Source organism: Typopeltis vanoorti, chromosome 19 (assembly GCF_054136105.1).
Source record: "Typopeltis vanoorti isolate ZY-2024b chromosome 19, IOZ_Tvanoo_1.0, whole genome shotgun sequence".
Taxonomy (NCBI): Eukaryota; Metazoa; Arthropoda; class Arachnida; order Uropygi; family Thelyphonidae; genus Typopeltis; species Typopeltis vanoorti.
Window position 1 is genome coordinate 81,151,597 of NC_143567.1, and position 24,389 is coordinate 81,175,985.

A 24,389-nucleotide genomic window follows, 5' to 3' on the forward strand; every position below is an offset into this window, starting at 1 on the left:
CACTTGGATAAAGGATTAAACTAATTTCATTATACTCTAACCAAGTGAAAAAATAAACTTTCAACATCTTTCTCTAAATCCAGAGTAATTTATTAAAAAAGGGTGGCACACCATTTGGCAACTCCTATAGGTAGAGATGACCTGCTAATGCTTCTGCCTGGTATTTCCACTAGGGCCTGGCTCCCACTGAAGAGACCTCAATAAAGGTCGAAACTAGTCTGGGTAGTGGCCCTTCCTTTAATGCATAACATTAGACATATCCGCAAGGAGATGTGTTTTGCATTATAGGAGATACTGAGTTAGGAGTGTTGGTAGCTTTCTCCACCTTTACAACGAGTTGCCCTGGTGTTGTATCACTTTACCCTAGTCCTGAAGATACTTCAGGCGCAAACTTTGTTTGCTCACACTTGGATAAAGGATTAAACTAATTTCATTATTATCATTAATCATGGAGAAGATGACTTGAGTATTTCTAAGGAATTTGTTGGTGTCGGCCTGGCTTGGATTTGTTTTGCTGAAGGCCATTAGCATCTCCCCTAGTGAGGCAGCGAGAATTGCTGAGGAATTTTGACTGCTAGTTGCAGGGAGTACCTCGGTGTTACGAGAGGAAACCACAGAAGCATAAGATTTATCTGGTGTAACTTTTCGCGCTTTGATTTCAGGCAGAGATCTCGCAATATTTTTCTGAGTGGGTTGGACTAACTCCTCTAGGCTTCTGAAGGTTGAATGGGTGGAGAGAACAACCTTTGTAATTGGCAGGATGTGGGCCACTGCAGTTCGCACATTTAGCAGGCATGGTCTTTGGTTTGATGCAAGTGCACGAGGGATGGTTGCCACTGCACTTTACACACTTGTAATCTGCTCTGGATAACATTTGTGCGTGCCCATATTTTTGGCAGCGATGGCATTGACCAGCCGATGCCTTTTTTCTCAGTGGCTCGGTCTTGATGACCAAGTTGCAGACTATTTTAAGATCGTAAATTTCTCTCTGATCTTTACCGATCTCCACTATGACCAGAGGCATGGGGGCACTTGTCTGCTCGATACATGCGAGAAATCTTGATCGGCTCCAAGCCTTGTGATCTGAGGTCAGTAGCTATCTCTTCTGATGTTATGTTTTCTACCAAACCTCTGATGACTACCTTAAGGTTTTTTTCACTTTTCAGTTGGTATGTGTGATATGGGAATTTTTGATCATTCATAAGTCTGGTGAGTTGGCGGTAGTCCGTTGTTCCTTCGGGCAGTATGCGGACTCCATCATCTGCGTTTTTAGCTGATGAGAACTTGATGTTATTGTTCTTCATCGTCTCTGCAAGCAACGACCATTTTTCCTTAGATCGCAAGACTACTGGTGGAATCCTCTCTTTGGGCTGTGTCAGTGTATCTGTCACTATTCTTATTCGCTGATGTGTCCATTTGAGGTGCAAATTCAGGTTCTGCAGCAAGAGACTCTTTCTTTCTCTTCTTTCTGCTGACTTCCTGGTAATCATTAGAATCTATGTCAGTTGTTGTAGCTGAGGAAATGACACTGTCGTGTGTAAGGTTAGGAGAAAGTTCGGAGGTTTGAGGGTCTTCTGTCTCGACCTCCATAATCTGATGAACTTCAACCTTTTCTGGCCATTTCATTGTGTAAAATGTTACCAATTTGCCGAAAAATAGCTAGAAGTTCTTTGAAAGAGAGATCCTCATATGGTGAATCCATAATTAAATCTAGACTTGAAGTGGGGTAAGGACCTGCTGCACAGGGCGGGGAACAGGAGAGGGCCTGAAAAATGTTTTTGAAGATGAAAATAAAAGTCTTACCTGCTCTGATGATTGAGCACGCTGTTGATGCTACAGGAGAAACATCAAACAATCACTATTTTAATGTTGAAGGGAACTGTGAACTAGTCATCCGTATTAAATCTCAAAAACTTTAATCACTGCTGTAATAACCAGAGTGCTGAGAAACACGTCTGTACTGAACGAAACCAAAACCAAAATCCAAAAAGATCGACTCAGAATGATTGAGAGAGATTGAATTCCCCGCCGAAACCTGTATACCGCAAAACAGCACCCTCACTTAGTGGTGTCGTCATGCATATGGCGGCAGCCGATTGGTTACCGCGGCTCCGAACTGTCTTTGACATGGCCTAATACTTGTATCAATTTATACACATCTTTTTAGCAATTTTATATGAATTTCCTATTTTAAATACTTCACAAGCATTCTCTGTTCAGGTTATGGGCTTCTCTAACATTACTTAATATCTACAAAACTGAATATATACATGTTCTAGGTCATTAATAGGCACATTTTCCATCTGGGGGCATAAGATAAGTATGTCCTTATCCATCCTTTCTGACGTTACCTTATGTTGGGTCGGAAAAAGGATGACTCATCAAAAGTGAATCAGCATTTTTTCCGACACAACAAAGGTCCCCCCCCCCCTTTAATTAAAATTTTTTCTTAATGAAGTTATGATAAAATTTCTTTGCCCCTTTTCTCCTTGCTTCTCCTTTCTCATTATTACCAGAAATTTCTCCCGAAAAAATCTTTGCTCTTAGTTCTCCGCAGTGGGGTGATATTTTTCTACCTTCCGCACTGCCTTTTGGCAATGGTATGATATCTGTAGGGGTCCCTTTGGTCTGCATATGCTGCCCATTTCGACGCGTGTCCTGGCTTTCAACTATGTTTTCTAATTCTAACCCTTTGCTTTCCCCCTCTTTTGTAACCAAGTTGCTATCTACATTCTTAATTGTACTTGTGTCAGTCTTAGATTGAGTTTCGATCAAGGTGTTTTCCCTATCCTTCAGTTCTGCCTCATTCCTGCATTGGGTCTTGCAGAGCAGGGATTTGTCTTTCTCCCCTTTGCATTCAGACTTCTGATCCTTCTTTGAGTCATTCTTTCTTCCATGGAACAGCACACTTGCCTTGGGATAATCACAGGAGATACATGTTTCTTCAGGAAATCCTCACCTAAGATCATTTCTACATGTGAGCATGAGTTTCTGGGCAGTACAAGGAAGTTATGCCATGCATGTAGGCCTAGTCCTACCAATTCTATCCTTAACCTTACCCGCTTTTGGGCATAAATCACAGAGGGTGATATCCCTGAGAGTCTAATTTGCTTCCTCAATCTCTTAGTTCTTAGTTTCATATAGGTACCCAGTTCCCTGATGCAGTTCTCAGATATAATGGAAACCTGGGAGCCTGTGTCTAAGAGTGTGTCTAAGTCTTTTCTGCCTATTCTTGCTATTACTTTCATCCCTGTGAATTTTTTCTTCCCTTTTCAAATGGTTTGGCACAAATGTGAGATGTGGCCTCAGGTTGGTGCCTGACCCTTGAGGTTCCCTGTGCGGTAAAACAGTCGCGGGCAATGTGTCCTAGTTTGTTACATCGGTAACATCTAGGGATCTCACGGCAGAAATCTCGTCTAACTTCTCCATCCTTCATCCTTCTTTGAGGAGGGCTCGAGCCACATTGGGCAGATATTTCTGTTAACCTGTCCATCAGGGACTCTAACTTATCAAGTACTGGCTGTTGTAACCTTTTTACTTCTTGTTGTATGAGATCAGTCACCTTCTCTTCCTGAATCATTTGAGAATGCTTGCTGTTGATAGGATTTATCGTCAACTGACTAGTTATTAAGTCAAGTCGTTCCATGAGTGGTTGTTGTGACCTTTCAACCTCCATTTTGATCAAGGAGCGGACCTCGTTGAGGTTACACACATCATTATCAATCTTACAGACAGATTCCGCTTTGCTTCCTTCTATATTTTCTTGTACTTCTTGGCACTTCTCTATTTCCTTTTCTCTCCCTTCCTTTCTTTGACTCAGACATCTGTTATCCTCCTTGTTATCCTTTACAACGTTTACGTGGTTTGCAGTGGCTGTGGGGTAGATGTCCCCAAGCAGTTGTTCTTTCTCTGTGGCAGCATCAAGGCATTCCTTTAGGTTGGATATGTCCTTCACAAACGCCACCTCCTTTAGTTCCTGTCTCAAGCCCACTCTGAAAAGTTGGAACACTGTCCAATCCAAATGGCGTCTCTCCTCCTCTTGTACACTCAGTGAGTTAGCACAAGTGAGTAGCCTGTTATAATACTCATGCACGTTTTCCTTTTCCTTTTGCCTTATGCTTTGGAGCTTCCAGAGGTTAGGCCCCACTGTTTTAGTTTTTGAAAATTGTGAGGTTAGGATTTGCCTAAACCTCTGGTAGTCCATTGTATTTTTCAATAGAGGAGAGGAGTAGAAGTAGCTTTTTGCCCTTCCAATTAACTTGCTGTGGAGCAGAATAAGTAACTGGAAGTCACTCCATCTCCTTATTTTCCTAAGTTCCTCTACGTACTCAAAATATGCCTCCACATCGTCAGAATCTTTGCCAGAGAACTGAGGGAAAATTTGTTGGGGGTTTATGGTTCTAAAGAACTCTGGATCACTCATCTCGGTGGTTGTAGTAGGTAGTGACATACTTACGCTCTTAGATTAACACTTTGTTTAAAATTCAAAAAAAAAAATTTCACTACTATACTTTTCACTACTGAGTTCTGTTTCTGGGATTGAGACCAGCTTGTTGCGCAAATTAAAATTTTTAGCACATCCTGTCGACTGTGCCATTGTTATATCTCTAATTTTTCTTGTTATTATTAGTTCCACAACAGAGGATATGAATGAGTTGTTGAAAGAAGTGAATATGAAGAGTGAAAAAGTGAAGATCGTAAACAGGTTACAGAGATATGATGGAAATGAATTAAGAAAAAGGGCAATGATGGCAAACGATTTGATTTATAGAAGGATTGGATGCAAGTTTTTGGATGTGTGGAGTGAGTTTGAGGGAAGAATGGATTTATATAAGAGGGACAGCATACAATTTGAATGCATTTAGTATCAGGAGTCTTGAAAAAGTTGTAATTGGTATGAGACCTAACACACAGTCAAGGAAACTAAATTATGATGGAAGGAATGGTGAAAATATGTGTGAAAGAGCGACAATGTTATGTAACTGTGTTAATGATGGGATTGGGCATTATCATGAAAATGATTGTGAGGAGAGAATGATTTTGTGCTCATCCAATCCAGACCTCTCAAGCATGTGCAAGCATGTCTACATGAGTAAGGCACTAGATAAGAACAGAGATCTGTAAGTTGTCTGACTGTATCATGCAGACAACAGAGAAGGGTATATAAAAAGCATGTGGGTAACATATTGTCTTTACATGAATGCTAGGAGTATCAGAAACAAAAGGATAGAGTTTGTTGTCTTATTCAATACTTTAGACCTCAGATTGTAAGTATTAGTGAGATCTGGCTATCAGAAGCAAGCATACTAATGGGGTATCAAGCGTAAATGGTATAGTAAAGATAGACAGGATATGAGAGGGGGGGGGGAGTGCTGCTAATTTTATTGGATGACTTAAGAATCCAGTTAGCATTGAGCCCTATGACTGCAATGTTAGTAATGGTTTTTCTTGTAGAAGTGATTTTGAAGCCATGAGTGTTAGATGGAGTCTTACAAGGTCAAGTACATGGTAGTGGGATGTTGTTACAAATCTAGTCAATTGGTTGCTAGTGAGAAAGAAATGCATCATCAAATGAAGGTGATGGGTGCAAAACGAGTAATCATAATGGGAGACTTCAATTATCCAAACATTGATTGTGTGGCAGTAAAATTTCATCAGAAGAATGATACTAAATTATTCAGCTCTTGCAAGACAACTTCCTCAAGCAGCATGTGACAGAAGGCACTCGATGTGAAAGAGTGTTAGATCTGATTATAGTGTCAGAAGTGATTTCAGTTAAAGACAAACTTTTCTGCCAATGGTTGGTGATAGTGATCATGCAGTACTCACTTGTGACGTGGCTGAGTTTATGAATGTTCCATTCAGAAAAGATTACATGCTGAACTACAACACAGGAAATTATGACCAACTGAGGAATATCCTGTGTTCTGCACCATGGTATCGGTTGTTGGATTGGAAGAATATGGACAGTGCATGGCAAGTGTTTAAAAAAATACCAATATTGCATGGATTTACTAAGGAAAGGTCATGTTTGAGAAACTTACATTCGATAATAATGTTACCATTGAGTTAGAAAAGGGGAATGGATACACAGTGAGGTACCCTTGAATTTTGTTACAGCTTTTGACAGAATACATCATGAAAGACTGTTGCATAAATTGGAGAATATGGGATTAGGTTATAAAATATTAGCATGGACAAGAGGATGACTGAGTGACAGATATCAAAAAGTGGTATATGGGGTATCTTGCTAATTTAAGTTAACCAATGGTATACTACAAAGAACGGTCCTTGGTCTATTTGTATTCATTCTATACATTAATGACAGTGTCTTGACAGATAACATATAACTGCTTGCTGATGATACAAAGATAGGCAAAGTAATCAAGAATGCAACTGATTTGCAATATTTGCAGAATGATTTGGATAGGCTGGAATTGTTGGCATGTGAAAATGGCTATCAGTTTAATGTTAGTAAATGTCAAGTCATGCCCTTCGGTGTGATTAGATATCCAATATTGTCATATTACATTGGTGGGATTATGCTAGAAGAAGATCAGGCTAGGAATCTTGGTTTTAGTAGATAGCAAGTTGAAGTTCAAGAGCCATATAGCAAAAATTGCAAATACGAGGTGTGGCTATTAAATAATGAGACTGGTTGCAAAAATGTGGTTTATTATTACAATTGTACAACTTAATAGTTATTCCCATCAATACATTCCCCTCCTCTATCTATACACCGTTGCATACGGATTTTCCATTGTTGGAAACAGCGCTGCAAGTCATCAGGTGTTATCTGCTTCAGTAGCGCTGCCGTTTTCTCCTTTACCTCATCCACTGACTGAAAATGGGTGCCCTTCAATGCAGATTTCAACTTTTACCTTTGGAAAAAGGTAAAAGTCGCATGGAGCTAAGTCTGATGAGTAAGGTGGATGGGCCAACACTGGGATCTTCTTATCAGCCAGATACTGCTTTACAGATGTGCACTCTGGGCTGGAGCATTGTCCTGATGGAGAATCCAAGCATTGTTCTTCCACAGATCGGGTCTCTTCTTCCTCACCCATTCTCTCAGCTTGGTCAGAACCTCAAGGTAATAATGTTGGTGAACTGTCTGATCCTCTGGTATCCATTCAACTATTACCACACCATTGATATAAAAAAAAACATTCGTGCATGTGACATCACATTATCACCGTATACCTCCTTCAACAGTTTCAAACACTCGGTCGGCGATTTCTTCGATTTCACAAGGAATTTGAGATTAATGCACTGCTCTAGTTTAACGTTAGACATATTCCAGCAAAGTGACTTCACACCTTCACACGTGTTTCTTTTATAACTGCCTACAGACTTACTACGATTGACGGTGAACAATGCGTATCTCAACTGCTTCTAGAACCTTGAAGGTCATTCACGGCTCAAGCACATCCCACTGCTACGAGTAGATGATTCACAGCACATCTTGTCTCGTTATTTAATAGCCACACCTTGTACAACTTAGAGGATTATTGCAATGCTGAAACAAACCTTGACATGTAAAGATAAGGAAATCATTTTGCTTCTTTACATAGCCTTGATAGGACTTCACTTGTACTATTGTATGCAGGCCTGATCTCCTGGTTTCCTTGGTAATTCTGATACTATTATTATTATTATTTGACACCTCCAGGGAGTCCAAAAACTCATCGAGGGAGGGCACCTTCTCTACAACTCTCCATCTCCACCGCTCAACCTCCTCCACCCATCATCCACCAACTGCATCATCTACACCAACACCATCTACTGTCCATTGGCACTAGTATTTTCACCGACAATCACAAACATCCATGCCCAAGGCAGGATTCGAACCTGCAGCCTTTTGGCTGGAGAGTGGATATGCTAAACCGCTTGGCCAACCAGGCCAGCTATAAAGTGGAAAGAGTGAACAGGAGAGTGTTAAAAATGTATCAACATTGTGAAATACTGATTATGAAGACAGATTGAGAATTTGTAGACTGCAGACACTAGCAAACATGAGAAAGATTGGTGATATGATTGAGACTTACAAAATTCTAAAAGGGTTATACAGGATATCGATAGATGGAATCCTTCATTTTATAGAAAGTGAGGAAAGGACAAAAGGACATCCTTGGAAACTGAGAATGAATGAATGCTGCTAAGAAGGGGTGAGATTTAGATTTTTCTCTCATAGAGTGGTGCATGAGTAGAATAGATTGCCATTGGATGTTGTGTTGCAAGCAGTGTGAATGAATTCAAGAACAATATGACAGCTTGCATACCACCCATGCATATTACCCTTCCTCGATGAGTCCCTGACTCCATAGGGATCTCTCTTAATAATAATAATAATATATCAAGTTCCATAGCCTTATATAACACCAGGTTGTTTACTCAATTCCCCATATTCCTCTTGCTCACTCACAGTTAACCTCTCATCTTGTCATTCCACATCACTCGAACTCTGCATGATCTCAAATTCATGAAGATGAAATATCTTTATGAACTGCTCATTCAATATCTCAACTGTATTCTATGCATTGGTTATCATTTTACATTTTCATGGAGCAATATCATCCTTCTGCTGGATACATATCAAAAGTATTCCCTAGGGTGTTTTTTCTTTTTAACCTTATTAGCTTACTACTGCTCATGCTGCACTTTTACTACCCTTACCAGCTAAGTCACTTTCCGTGGCTATTCTTTGTTCTCCACATGGAACTGATTATTATCACTTATCTTATTCTGCAACGTGTGGCCAGACTTATGTGTTCGTCGAACATGTTGTTTATTTTTTTTTTAACGGTATATATTAGAACACAGAAACTAAGTAAATAATTAATTTATTAACTTATTGCTGATATTTCGCTGGTGTTATAACCAGCATCTTCAGAGCACAAAAACACAGTTTATCACAATATGCAAGACTATAACAACATGGTGTAATCAACGGACTAGTTAAACAAAATTGTAACAGCAACACAAAGACTAGAGTCCTGATTTTTGGCACCCTCTATCTGAAAAAAAAAAATTTTTTTTTTTTTTTTTGGAAAATAAGGAAAGCGAAACTGGAATATGAGAGGAGATTGGCCCTAAGATCCAAAAAAAATCCTAGGGAATTTTTTAGCTATGTGGCCAATAGGAGGAGAAATGACTGTGGAAGAATGATATTGTGGGATAAAAATGGGAATAGAGTGGCTGATGCAGAGGACATAGTGGAATTGTTCAATGAACACTTTATTGGAGTATTTCATCCTAACGATGTCAGTTTTAATGCTAAAGGGATAAGGCAGGTTTGAAGTTTAGAGGTACAGGAGGAGAGTGTGTTTCAGATACTGAGTACTCTGGATGTCAGTAAAGCTTTGGGACTGGATGGTATTTCACCACGAGTTTTGAGAGAATGTGCTAGGGAACTGACAATGCCTTTAACCTGGCTTTTCAATGAAAGTCTGGCTTTGGCAAAGGTGCCCAGGGAATGGAAGGAAGGTAAGATAGTGCCATTGCATAAGGGTGGTAGCAGACTGGAGTGTCTAATTATAGACCAGTTTGTGTGTCATCAGTAGTTGTTAAGATCTTGGAGAAAGTAGTGAGGGACCATATACAGCATGGGGCAGATGAGGGTAATGTTATCTGTGAGAGTCAACATGGATTTGTGAAAGGGCGCTCTTGTTTTAGCAATATGCTAGCCTTTTATAATAAAGTTACAAGAACATTAGATGAGGGAAAGGCATATACTGCAATTTTCTTAGACTTAACGAAGGCATTTGACAGGGTGCCATGATAAGCTGATATTTAAGTTGCAGCACATGGGTCTGGATGTCAGATTGGTCAACTGGATTCAGGATTGGCTGTCTGATAGGTATCAGAGAGTTGTGTATGGTGGAGCAGTTTCAAGGAGGCAGAGGGTTACAAGTGGGGTCCCACAGGGCTCAGTACTAGGACCTATATTGTTTAACCTTTATATCAATGACATTGCCAGTGGATTGCAAGGGGATATTCAGTTGTTTGCAGATGATGCAAAGCTGGGAAGGATTATTAGTAATAGTGCAGATGTGGTGGCCCTGCAAGAGGATTTAAGAAAGCTAGATAGATGGGCAAATGAATGAGGGTGTCAGTTTAATGCAGCAAAATGTAAGGTCTTGAGGTTTGGGAAACATCGATGGGATGCTGCATACTCTATGGGAGGAGTTATACTGGAGGAAGTAGAGGAGCAAGAGATCTGGGGTTGATAATTGATAGAAACCTGAAGTTTAGGGGACATATTGCAAAGGTGGTGAAGGTAACACAGAGGATTGCTGCAATTCTGAGAAGGACATTGACCTGTAGAGATAAGAGGGTTATCATTCAGTTGTATAAGTCTCTGATCAGACCACACTTGGACTATTGTTCTCAGATTTGGTCCCCAGGATTTGAAGGGGATAAATTAACTGTGGGAAGGATACAAAGACGGATGACAAAGATGGTTTCAGGACCTGTACAAGGATAGTTATGAGAATCGGCTGAGGGAATGTGGACTGCAGAGTTTGATGGATAGAAGAAGGAGAGGTAATATGATTGAGAGACTTTTAAACTGTTGAAAGGTGGTTACAGGGTTGACACTGGGGAGTTCTTTCGTTTGGTTGAACAGTGGGAAGGAGTGATGATAAGAGGCCATCCCTGGAAGTTACGAAAGGAAACTGTGAGCAAGAAGGAGAGGAGTGGTTTCTTTGCATGGAGGGTGGTTGAACTGTGGAATGCATTGCCTGATGGAGTGGTGAGAGCGAGAACGGTCAATGAGTTTAAGTAGTGGTATGATAGACTTTGTGTTTCTTAGGAGAGACCTCCCCTCGATGATCTCGACAGACTTTAATGTTCTTAGGAAGGATCTCCCACGATGAGTCTTTTGACTCCATGGAGGCCTGAATAATAATAATAATAATATATCATGTCATCTTTTTATATCTCGGTATCAGTCATTAAAGCTTTCTCATAATATTCCAACCGAGTAAAAATGAATTCTGAAAAAAAAAAAAAAAATCTATATATATATAGAAGGAATTTGTAAGCATGTTTTTTGAACTATTTCATAAACATCACAATTTAAATAATACATTAGTTTGAATTGTTCCAAGTTGAATTTTAAGTTTAAACGTGTAGACAGACTTATGTGTTCATCGTACATGTTGCTTATTTTTTAACGGTATATATTAGAACACTGAATAATAAGTAAATAATTATTTATTAATTTATTGCTGATATTTCGCTGGTGTTATAACCAGCATCTTCAGAGCACAAAAACACAGTTTGTCACAATACGCGAGACTATAACAACATGGTGTAATCGACGGACTAGTTAAACAAAATTGTAGCAGCAACACAAAGACTAAAGTCCTGATTTTGGCACTCTCTATCTGAAAAATAAATAAATAAAAAAAATAAAATAAAATAAAATTGCAGCTATCACAGAACAGAGGGGGGGGTGGGGGAACAGTACTAGTTTTTTCTTAAGATGACTGTCTCCCAGATTTTAGGCAAATTTATACAGCCATATTTGTTGAGATTTTTATTGTGTTTCAGGGCTTCTGTTGCCTCTAAGAACAATCTCTCCGACTTGTAAGAGCTTCTGTGCAGTACTTTTGTGTTCTTCCAGTTGATGCTGTGTGCAGGGGTATCCAGAGTATGGTCTGCTAGGCCCGACTTGCCATAGTGACAATGCCGGATGTATCTTTAATGTTCGTTGATGCCGATGTTCACAGTTCTTCCTGTTTGACCGTAGACTCCTGGATGTGATAAAGTAGGAATGCTGTCCTTGGGTGGACTCTAGTCTTCTATGATAGCTGCAATTTTTTTTTCAGATAGAGGGCGCCAAAATCAGGACTTTAGTCTTTGTGTTGCTGCTACAATTTTGTTTAACTAGTCCGTTGATTACACCATGTTGTTATAGTCTTGCATATTGTGACAAACTGTTTTTGTGCTCTGAAGATGCTGGTTATAACACTGGCGAAATATCAGCAATAAGTTAATAAATAATTATTTACTTATTATTTTGTGTTCCGATATATACCATTAAAAAATAAACAACATGAATTTTAAGTTGTTGATATTTTAATTTTTTTTGAGAATTGTCATGATGCCTATGACAAATTTACGTTATTCAGAAAGCTTTATCAAAGTGATCAAGCTGATTAAACATCATAACATCATCTGATTAAACATCTGGCCCTGAAAAACATGAAATTAATCACACTGGCCACAGAAATCTTTTGGAATTTATGTAGAGTTGCTACATAGAAGCATCAACAAATTCAAATACCTTTTCAAAGAAAGTGCCTGAGGTTCTTCATCATTCCAACCTTAATCTCAAAACAATGGACTGTCTATGCCCAAAATTTAGGATATTGTTATTAGCAATTGTATATTTTAATTTTTATTTATTTATTTATTTATTTTAGGATTCTAATAATGGAATAGTTTACAACCTGGAATCCTTGTAACCTTACCTAAGAAAATATTCCCATTGTATATAACACATAGTTTTAATTTGTTACAATTGAATTTTTCTATTCGTTAACTGAGAATGACTTGTGACACACACACACACACACTGAAATGGCTGTCATTTAATGGTATTTATTTCATAAAATTTCTGTGGTTATATATTGTTTTCTTTATTTCAGTGGATTTCCCACAGTTATATCTCCATCAAAAGAGGGTTAATATAATTAAGCATATAAGTTAGTGGGGGAGAGATTGTTTAGAATAATGCAGTGTTTTCATGGACTGGAGGGAGACCGAGAGCTATCGCTAAAACTTATATAAGGAGGGTGGTTTTTTCCCCTTTGGGAGGTAAATGATTGAAATGTACTATATGTGGAGGAAGGCACAGAAATAGTAAATGAATTTAAAGCCCAGTTTATGAGTATTGTGTTTGATAATGATGTTCCGTAAAGAGTCTTTAACTCTATTGAATATTGTTGAAGTCTCTACTGATGATAGTAATAATTATTAGTCTGTATTTTAAATGTTATATTTCTTTCTAGCTCACCCGATACAGGACTTATGCATTTCTTCTTCGTTACAAAATGGCTCAGTATCCAGAACTAGAACCACCACTTGTAGAAACTTCTATAGGTGAAGTTGATGAACCTGTGGAAAAGACAGGTATTCCATGCACATCTGCTAAGTCATCTTTATCAAAAAATAAAACTGCAGTGGTAAGGAGAAGTCAGTCAGAAAAATATAATTATCAGCCTTCCTTGTTCAAAAAAAATAGTGATGGTTGTGGTTAAAATGAGAGGAAAATATTAACATCGATCTGTTTGTGAATCATCTAACGACGTGTCTGTAGGATGTATGCGTGTATATTCATATGTGTGTGTGTGTATATATATGCATATGTATGTATGCATACATACATATATATATATATATATATATTTCAAACAGAAGCTCAAGAAAGAATGCAGAAACTGAATTTCAGTTTCCTTAAAAGTTTGTTCCTGCTACAGACTGCATAACTCCAAGAACAATGTGCAGTTGAAATTTGAATTACAAAATATCAGTTTTATATCAAAGATTGACCTGTCTTCTTTCTTTGGAAAGAAAGCTTTATAAAAGCAGAAAGTTTCTGTGAATTATGTTTTATGTAAAGTTATGTTTCTGTTTGTCCCTTTATTAATTTACACATTCATCAGTGCCAACATTATAATATGGAAATGATTGCAATCTATTTTTCAGCATTCACATCATCTTATGTTTGTTGATTATTCACTCAGTCTTTGAAATGGCATTCATGTGATAATCATTTTGAAGGCCAGAGAAATTCAGGGATTTTTAAAATAATATTCTATACTGTTCATAATGTTACTCACTTAATGCTTTTTTGGGTATATTTTATGAAAGATATATTGACTAATAAGGTCATGTGTGAGAATATTCTTGATCGAATACAAATCATAAGGTACTTTTCATACTAACCAAATTTATGATTTCCATAACTTGAAGTTTAAAATGAATAATAATAATTTTTTTTATATAAACATATGTTTAACAGAACCAACCTTTTCTTTATCACCTGTGAGAGTTGTAATGCTTATTGAAAACAGTTGATTTATTATTAATTGTATTTATTACAAGATTAAGAAAAGATCATTTCAAGTGCCATATAAATAACTTCATTCTGGTGGTTGTTTTTAAATCGCTTTGCTTTTTTTCTCATATTTTCTTAGTTTCCATTAAAAGTAGTGGTGCATATCATGTAAGTTTAATGGTGCATGTCAGATATAGTAGCATTTTTGTAAATTTTTATAACAAGGATTCATAATTTATAAAGGTTGGTTAAAAAAAAAAATCTACCTGCTCACTCTGAACTGTGATATCCATCTATATGGCACCGTTGGGCAGAAGTAATTTATATATTATTAAGACATCTAAACTAAACTAAACAACAAGACAATCAATAGCAAAAAAAGAAAAAGAAAAAACATCTCAGGCTATTTTTTTCTTTTTATCCCCCCCCCTCAAAATTAATTGCTCACAGGATATTATAAGAGGATGTGTTAGCAATTCACTCACATGCATTACTCTACTATATTAAACATTCTGGATTACAGTTTGATATAAGCTTTGGTTAGCCAAGTGGTTAGTGTATCTGCTCTCCAGCAAAAAGGCTGCAGGTTCGAATTCTGCCATTTGGCATAGATGTTTGCGATTATCTGTAAAAATATTAGTGCTGGTGGTGGAAAGTAGATGGCATTGGTGTAGATGATGCAGTTCATTGTAGTTGGTGGATTGAGTGGTGGAGACAGAGAGTCATAGAGCTGGTGCCCTCCCTGAATGAGTCTTTGGCCTTCTTGGAGGTGTCAAGTAATAATAATAATAATAATCATATTGGCATTATCAAAATATCAAAAACTAAAGTAGTACTATAGACCAATTTTAGTTTTTGATGTTTGACATGCATGAAAATTTCTGTAAGTTGTATAACTAATATGTATTAGTTTTATTTGATTGATTATTTTACATTGTTATCTTCCCTAACAATTATGCTCGGTAATTTGTCATGGATAAGTTAATTGGCTTCATCTAAAGATTTAATTAATGCTACAATAGAGAAATTAATCATGTCTGCTGTCTTTCAATTGCATGTGTTCTCTGACCAATTCATTTTGCAAGAGAAAAAAAATCACAAATATCTGGTAGATAAAATCGTGCCACCTTAGTTTGAGATCATCTAACTCACCTTTAAATCCCATCCATGAAAAGCTTCCTAGATAAGATTCACTAGGATAATAATGTTGGGATAATAATAATGATTTTCCAGAGGGAAAACCATTATTATCACTTAGCTACAGAGACCTTATAAAATGAACTCAACTGTTTCCAAATGGATATCAGTGATATAGCCTAACTTAGATATGAACCTGTAATATATATGGTATTAGGTTATTTATTAAATTGTTTTGATGTAAAACACTGTTTACTGCATAGGTGAAAATTAAATAAGGTTTAGTTAAAAAATGCATAACACCAGCAGAATTATTTATAACTTATTTACCACTATCAGTTTGAAGAAGTTTTTAAATAAAAATAAAATCAAATAAATATACCTTGATATTCTAGTATACTACCAGGCTGGTTGGCTGAGCAGATAATGTTTTGCTTTCCAACCTTGGGTTCAAATCCATTTTGGATTTGTTTGTTGGATCTTAAGTTATAAGTGAATTTCATTGCCTAAGGTGAGCTTACTCTTCCTTATTGAAAGCCTGAAATGGCTTGAAAAGTACCATTTTTGATGTCTAGAGAAGGGATAACTGGATTATGTAATCCTTAGCCCACCCACAGCACAAAATGGATAATAGATTTACAAGATTTTGTAAATAGGAGTCACAAAAAAAAATAATAATTAAAATAATTTTTTTAAAAAATTCCAGAAAGCACACTGTCTGGGAAAAACCTGGTGAGCCTTGCTGGTAAAACAGTTACATTTTTGGCTTTTGTTATTGTCTGTCTGTTAGCTTAGTTACTTAACTAAGGGAATTGATTACTATATCTAGCATGCCTCCTTAAATTTACATACATTGACATAAAATGCACTACTTTTTTTGGTAAGTGTTAAATGTTAACCACTAATTCAGCCAAGTCTTATATAATGTTGTTGATGAAAGTAATGCTCCTACTGAGGCACCATATGGCTTTCTGAATAGTGATGTATTATTGTTAAGATACATAACATTGTAAAGTATTACCAAATTTTCTTGCTTTTGTTGGGAGGAGTATATTAAAAAAAATATTTTGACAAACATGTTGCACAAATCTAATTGTTATATAATGTCTTGAAGTCTTTACCAGTTTTTAAATAACAATATTTTTTCATATTTCTCAAAGATAACAAATAAAATTATGGAAAATATTATCACAGCAAGAGGTAAAATATGAAAGTTATCAAAAATAAATATTTTTTGTCAGTTTGTGCAAAGTTTGGTTTACTTTATCTTGATAAATGCCAGGAGTAAGTAATATTTAGTCACTTTTATGCTCTTGCTGCTTCATATTGAAAACTGAATGACTTGATTTAAGGATCTCCATATGGGTATATGATGAGAAATGGATCAATTTATGGGCTTTCAAGAAAATATATATTTACTGGCAATCCCCACTGGCTGCAGAATGGATGAAGAACTGAAACGTTTGTTTTCCTTGGCTTGAAAAATTTTTTCCATTGTCTATAAAGTGTGCAATTTCTGGAAATTAGTGGAAATCAAATTTAAAATAATAAAATATTCCAAAAAATCTATTATTATTAATCTGAATACTAAATAATCAATTAATGATATGTTTTCTTCTCTCAAGTACACATTTTCCATGCATTATTACATGGAATTCCTCATGTAATATATATTTATAGAAGATAGTTTATTTAGTCAAAAAAAAAAAAAAAAGTAGTATTGAATGATCTGTCTGCAGGAAATAAACTGAACTTTTTAAATTTTTAATTGTAACCCGTTATTAATTAAAACAGTCAAAGATAAAGTAATTAAAGAGTATTTAAATAGGCAGCCTTAAAGTTAAAAATCTGTATTTGGTATTTCGTTAATATTTTACCTGCAGATGAATATTCATAACTTAATCTTTTTTTTTTTTAATGTCATCAACTGTGATTCCTCCATAACTGACTACAAACAAAAGACATCATGGACATTTGAATGGTTCAAGGGATATTAATCTTTTTTTAGACATAAGTAAATTTATGGAGTCAGAAAGAATAAATTGTACATATCTGTACACTTTGTTTTAATTAGTGATAAGTATTGATATTAAAGATACTAAATTATATCTCTAAATCAATCCAAACTTACCGCACAAAATTTGCTGTTTTTGTTATGCCATGACTTGCATTTTCCCTCTGCTCTTCTTATTCTGGCCAACATTAATTATAAAATCAAATTTAAATTACTTGCCAAAAAAAAGAAAAAGAAAAAAATCGTTATGCGATATGTGTGTATTTTTATATCAGATATTTAATTAAAGGTTGATTATTATTGATGAGCACTCATTTCAAAAATAGAATTTAAAAAAAAAAAAAAAAAAAACAAGAAGCAGAATACTGTATTGTGCATTTGATACAGAAAATGTATTCATTGTAAAAGCTGTCTGTGGTATATTTTGTGCTTGATATAGATTACTTGATAATAATTAATGATAATTATTGAGTAATTACTGATCACATGTGTTATTTTACATGAAAGCTAATTTATTGTCCTATGATATAATTAGATGCCTTACCTAAGAACTTAGGAATAAAACTAGTAAAAGTAATGTTATCATTGTAAATTATTATATGCAGTTACTTGCCAGATATCCTGTTGATATGTATTCATATGTTCAGAGTTAATGAAAGTATGGATTTCTATTCCTTAATATCTGCTTAGGTTATACAAGTTAGAATTTTAGTATTTAACCTTATAAACTATAATAATTAGTCTTTAACGCTTTAACTATTTTAGAAAAAGATTAGCACAGTATGCTGCTTAGATAAAATATGCACTAGTTATTTTCCTTATGCCAGGCTTCTCATATTCTTCACTGATTATTATGCAAAAATCACATGAATTGTAATGGCTCCAGACTGAAACAGTCTCAAAATAAATAACCACTGTTTCAAGAAATAAAGAAAGAAATATAAATAAAATCCACTTCACCACATGCTGCACAAATGATTACTGATGAACTGCACAATTTTTTATTTCTTTTTTGTTTTTGTTTTGTTTTTTGTTAAATGCAGGTTCATGTAGGAAGATCCAGTAGAAATAAGTTTAAAAATAAATACTAGAATGCAATAATTATTATTATTGCACCTTCCATGGAGTTGGCAGACTCATTGTGGGAGGTTTATTCAACTGACAACATATTTATCATACTGAATCTTGAAATCCATAACACTCCTTTTATTAACAACATATTTTGGTAATGTGTTTCATTCACTTACAATTCTCTATGTAAAAAATCTACTTCTCACCCCCCCCCTTCACCATACTCTTACATAACTTCCAAGGATGGCCTATGGTTATTCCCCTCTTGCTTTTCTACCTTTTTTATAATTCAATAAAATCCTGTCACCAACTTAAACGTTTCTATTATATCACCTCTTTTCCTCCCTTATAATTCTCCCCTATCCACTCTGCATTCCACATCTCTTCAAACTCTCTCTCCATAGCCAGCATTCCAAAGTCCTGATATTGTCATAGTCACTCGTCTCTGGCTCTCTGGACCATCTCTAATTTTCTACATCACACTGAAAACCAGGTGACCAAATCTGAGCACAATAGTCCGAGTGTGATCTGACCAGTGCTTTATACAGTGGCACAACCACTTCCTTATCCCTACATGTTAGAGTACTTCTTATCACAGTAAAACTATGATGTGTAGTCTTTGCAACAATGTGCCATCTAAATTTCAGTGTCAACCATCACTCCCAATTCTCGAATCTCATCAACTTCCTGCAGTATGGCACTGTCGATATAGTACACAGCCTTATATTTCTGCACTCCAAAATGCAACACCTTGCACTCATTAATATTAAAACTACAAATCCTACTCCTTTGTCCAAATCAAAAGTCTATTCAAATCTTCCTGAAGGGAATTAACATCAGCAGTGCTACTTATAATTCTCCCAAACTTTTCATAATAAAAATAGAAATCAAAATCATTAATAACAAAATTAAAAATAGAGATAAATACAATATGTTGACAAATGCATTGGACAACAGATGCACGTGCAAATGCATATTTAGATTTTGCCAAGGCCTTTGATAGATTGCTACACAACAAGCTGATAATTAAGTTGAATGGATGGCATTAGATAATAGATTAGTGCATTTACATTTACTATAGATACAAAGGACTAAGTGACTGTCTGATAGGTATCAACTAGTTGTTGTTGTTGCACATCACTAGTGGCATTACTCTGGAAGAGGAACACCACTAGTGTGTGCTCGGATCTGTTTTGGGACCATATTAATGATACTGTGAGAAGCGTTTTTAAATGGCAATATGTAATTGTTTACAGATGATGCAAAGTTTGAGTAGAATATTTGTTGTGACTTCACAGGAGCATTTGAAATGACGTGTGAATGGGATTGCAAAGTGTAAAATTTGCAACCCCATAAAATTTGGAAAGCAAAGATTGAATGCTGAGTATTCAGTTTTCCTTAAAAGTACCTACAATTCATGACATATATTGCTAAAATTGAAGATATATAACAGATTATGGCATTGATATGTAGAAATAAGGCAATTCAGTTGTGGTTCCCTTGTAAAAGTCTTGATGAGGCTACATATAGATTACTTTACTGTGCACAGACTGGTCATCTGATTTTCAAGAAGGGTAAAGATATATTAGAAAGTTTTCAGAAACTGATATAGTGTTAACCTTATTATTTCTCTCTCCAACCTATGCTATTAATTGTTAGTCCTCAAAATGTAGGTTAACTGTAATCAATTTTTCTTATTAGTTGGTTATGATATTTCAGACTAGTAACTTAAATAATGCATTGACTTCAAAATCAATATGATGTAAAGTACAAAATAAGAATTTCATGTTTAAAAAAATTAATATAAACAAATATATTTACAATGGATACATTACTGCATATTAAGTTATATATCTTTAATCCTTTAAAATATCATATTCACCATAGAATTACAAATAGCAAATTATAATTTAATCTTTTATAATTAGAAATTATAATTTTGGTGGATGGAATACAATGCTCTATGGTGGACACATATCTTTGTAAAAGGTGGATCTTGCCTTAGTAATTTACTCACATTTTATACTAGAGTAACAGCAGAATTAGGTCAAGGAAATCTCTACACCATAATATAGCTAGGCTTTGCAAAGGCATTTTATAGAATACCACATGAAAACCATTACAAAAGTTGGAGCAAATGAGAATGGATATGAAGCTGGTGGCATGGATAAGGGCATGGCATACAAACAAATTCCAGAGAGTAATATATGGTAGAGTGGAATCTAGGAGAGAGTGACTAGTGGAGTGCCTCATGGTTCTGTACTAGAGCTGCTACTCTTTATTATTAGTATAAGGAAAGATTATTATTGATTTTTCCCTATATTATTAATATATCATTGATTTAAGGAGGGATATTCAATTGTTTGCTGATGATGCAAAATGGGAACGGTAATAGTTGATAAAGGTGATGTAGATAGCTTGCAGGATGATTCAAATAAATTAGCATTGTGAATGTAGGTTAATGATTGTCAATTTAATGTTGCAAAATGCAAGGCTATGCACTTCGAGTTGAAAAGGTTAAATACTGTGTATCACTTGCAGGAAATTGAGGCCAGTAACCTTTTGGTAATAGTGGGCAGACAGTTGAAATTCAGAGGAAATATTGCAGAAGTTGGTAAAATAATTCAAAAGACTACTTGGATGTTGAAAAGCACACTAACAAGTAAAGATAGGGAACTTATTATCCTTCTTTAAAAGACTCTGATTTGGTCACTTTTTGATTACTTGCACAGATTTGGTTATCTGGGTCTCTTGGGGATCAAGAAGTGGTGCAGAGGATCCAGAAATGAGTGACCAGACCAGAAATGAGTAAGAGGTTTTGGGAATGCATCCCGTGAGGATAGGTTGAAAGTGAGTTGCAAAGTTTAGTTGAGCAGGAAAAGAGGAGAAATGATAGAAACTTATAAGTTACTAAAGTGATTCTATAAGATTGGCACAAAGAAAATTTTTCATTACATAACAAATAGAGAACTAGAGGTCACCACTGAAAAGTATGTAAGAGTGTGGTTAGTAATGATGTGCAGACTACATTTTTTACTTGGAGAGTGGTGAGTGATTGGAATGGATTGCCAGAATTAGTTGTGAGTGCCCTGACAGTGAATGAGTTTAAGGAGAGTATGATAGATATTGGGTGTATAAAGGATAGTGTGGGTTTTCCACAATGAGTCTTCTGACTACATGGAGATACCTATTAATAATAGTAATAATCAATTAGAATTTAATCTTAAAACCAAATTTTATCAGTTCAATGGACTAAATATTCCCCCCCCTCTCTCTCTCTCTCTTTATTCTCACATATAACTTATCCAGAATATTTATTTTTAGTTAACAGAATTTTTCTTTTTAATTAATTTCACAAAGAGGACATATTAACATAAGTTTCATTTCGTGCTTATATCTTCTTTCAGGAGGAAAGATTATTGTAGATAATTGTCTTTTATTTCCTGAAGTAGAGGATAGAGATAATTGCTATCACAATAGAAGTAACATTCAGTTTCATTTCAGAGGGATGATATTAAACACACACAAAAAAGAAAGAAACAAATAGCATTCAGCTACATTTTTTAATTTCATTGGGCTGTAAAAGAAACTTCATTTCCTTGCAATTATTTTTTTGATCACTGTCTATTTTCTGCCTTTCATTTTTTCCTTTCACTTTATGATCTAGAATCCTTAGATCATAAATATAAAAATTAAAGAATTCACCTGACCAGTATACATGCTTATATCTTCTTTCAGCAGGAAAGATTATTGTAGATAATTGTCCTTTTAAATTAAAGATACCAAGAAATTATATACTTGGGTTAATCCATTATCCAAGTATAAGCAAACAAAGTTTGCGCCTGAAGTCTCTTTCAGGACTGGGACAACTCGTGGCAAAGGTGGTATAAGTTCTCATCATTTGCATAGCATTATACATGTCCACAAGGAGATGTGCTTTGCATTATGGGATACTGAGGGAAGTGATGAGAACTTATACCACTTTTGTCATGAGTTGTCCCAGTCCTGAAAGATACTTTAGGTGCAAACTTTGTTTGCTTACACTTGGATAATGGATTAAACCAAGTATATATTTTCTTGGTATCTCTAATTTATAATATAACCGAGTTGAAAACTTTCAACAACTATCTATCTCTAATTCAAAGTAATTTTAATAATAAGGTGTGACATCTTTTGGCAACTGGTATATGGAAATATGACTTCGCCATTACTTCCACCTCAGTATCACCACTTCTGGGTCTAGCTCCCACTGATGTGCTTTTGCGCAGAAGTGGTTGCTTTCCCTGAGATGTGAGAGAGGCTCTGCTTGTTGGGTAGGCCTTTGCCTGTCTCTGAGTAGGGCCACCACTGAGATTATGGCTCTGCTTGGTGGTGGTGGGGTGAGTCTGTCACTGAGTGGAGTCACCGCTGAGTTGGACGGTCCTTCAGTCACTCGTAGGGAGTGGTCTGGGGGATTGCCTAATTTTTAGAGAGGTCTTTACTTAAACAGCACCTCAATAAAGGTCAAAACCGGTTGGAAGCTTGGGTGATGGATGGCAATGCTAGCCAGTGAATTTCTAATTGATGCTCGGCTGTTGCTGTTACCCCTTAGATGAAATATGAGTGGTTCTGGGTCGGTGATGGGGTGAACCTGCCACTGGGTAGAGCCAAATGCTGAGAGTTCTTCTCAGTGACAAGGTGAGCCTGTTACTGAGGGGAACAATTCTGAGTTTTGATCCTTGGGTGATGGATGGCAATGCTAGCCAGTGAATTTCTAATTGATGCTCGGCTGTTGCTGTTACCCCTTAGATGAAATATGAGTGGTTCTGGGTTGGTGATGGAGGTGAGCCTGCCACTGGGTACAGCCAAATGCTGAGAGTTCTTCTCAGTGGCAAAGTGAGCCTGTTACTGAGGGGAACAATGCTGAGTTTTGATCCTTCAGGTTGATCACTGTTGGGTAACCCGGGAGATCTCGCGAATTTTTGGAGAGGTAACCCCACACTTAATACAAGGAAACTGGTCTGGATAGTGACCCTTCCCTTAATGCATAGCATTATACATGTCTGCAAGAAGATGTGCTTTGCATTATGGGATACTGAGGCAAGTGATGAGAACTTATACCACCTTTGGCACGAGTTGCCCCAGTCCTGAAAGATACTTCAGGCCCAAACTTTGTTTCCTTACACTTTTTAAACCAAGTATATAATTTCTTGGTATCTTTAATTTATAATATAACCAAGTGAAAAATTTTCAACAATAATCTTCCTTTATTTCCTGAAGTAGAGGTTTCCTGAAAGCCAGCACAATAAAAGTTAACAATTCAAAAAGGCATTTCATTTGTTTCTGTTAACTTATATTGTTGCAGATGTTGAGAATATAATACTCCTTTATATATATATGTATGTTATCTTACTTCCAAATGTGGGATTGGTAATGATAGGGAGGCGTGGATGGGAGGGGGGAGTGTAAAGGAGTCACATCTTAGACGCGGTATCAGTAGGACTTGTTATAGACCCAGAAATGAATTATCATGTTTGTACATGAATGCCTGAAGTATTAGCAATAAGAGGAATAAAACTGTTGCGGTTTTTTTACATTGCAGACGTGTTTCCTTACTGAGTGTTCCTGGTATGATTTATGTAAGTATACATGAGAAACGGCTAAGAAAAATTGTGGAAGTGAAGTTTAGTGAAGAACAATCAGGATTCAGGCCAAATAGAGGTTGTCAGGATCAGATTTTCACTTTAAGATGAATAGTTGAGAAATTGCAGGAATATAACAAGGATTTGTATTTATTGATCTGGGAAAGGCATATGACAAGGTGCCAAGAGGAGAGCTCTTCAAAACACTACAGTTATATGGTGTAAATGGGACATTATATCAGCATTACATGGTCTCTGTTTAAGCTGTAAGTCATAAGTCAGAATTAAAGGAGGCACAGGAGGATGGTTTGAAGTAAAATATTGTGATTGGTAATGATAGGGAGGCGTGGATGGGAGGGGGGGGGTGTAAAGGAGTCACATCTTAGACGTGGTATCAGTGGGACTTGTTATAGACCCAGAAATGAATTATCGTGTTTGTACATGAATGCCAGAAGTATTAGCAATAAGAGGATAAGGGTGC

At 36.1% G+C, this 24,389-nt stretch overlaps 1 protein-coding gene across 1 annotated transcript in view; it reads left to right on the plus strand.

The window, feature by feature from the left end:
- The window catches only part of LOC150096287 (uncharacterized), a 438,969-nt gene extending 425,704 nt beyond the window's left edge, over positions 1-13,265 (plus strand). The window contains exon 11 of the mRNA XM_090409023.1: positions 13,017-13,265. Within this exon, the coding sequence (XP_090265149.1) occupies positions 13,017-13,265 (249 nt within the window). The remainder of the gene's footprint in view (positions 1-13,016) is intronic.
- The last annotated feature ends 11,124 nt before the right edge of the window (positions 13,266-24,389 follow it).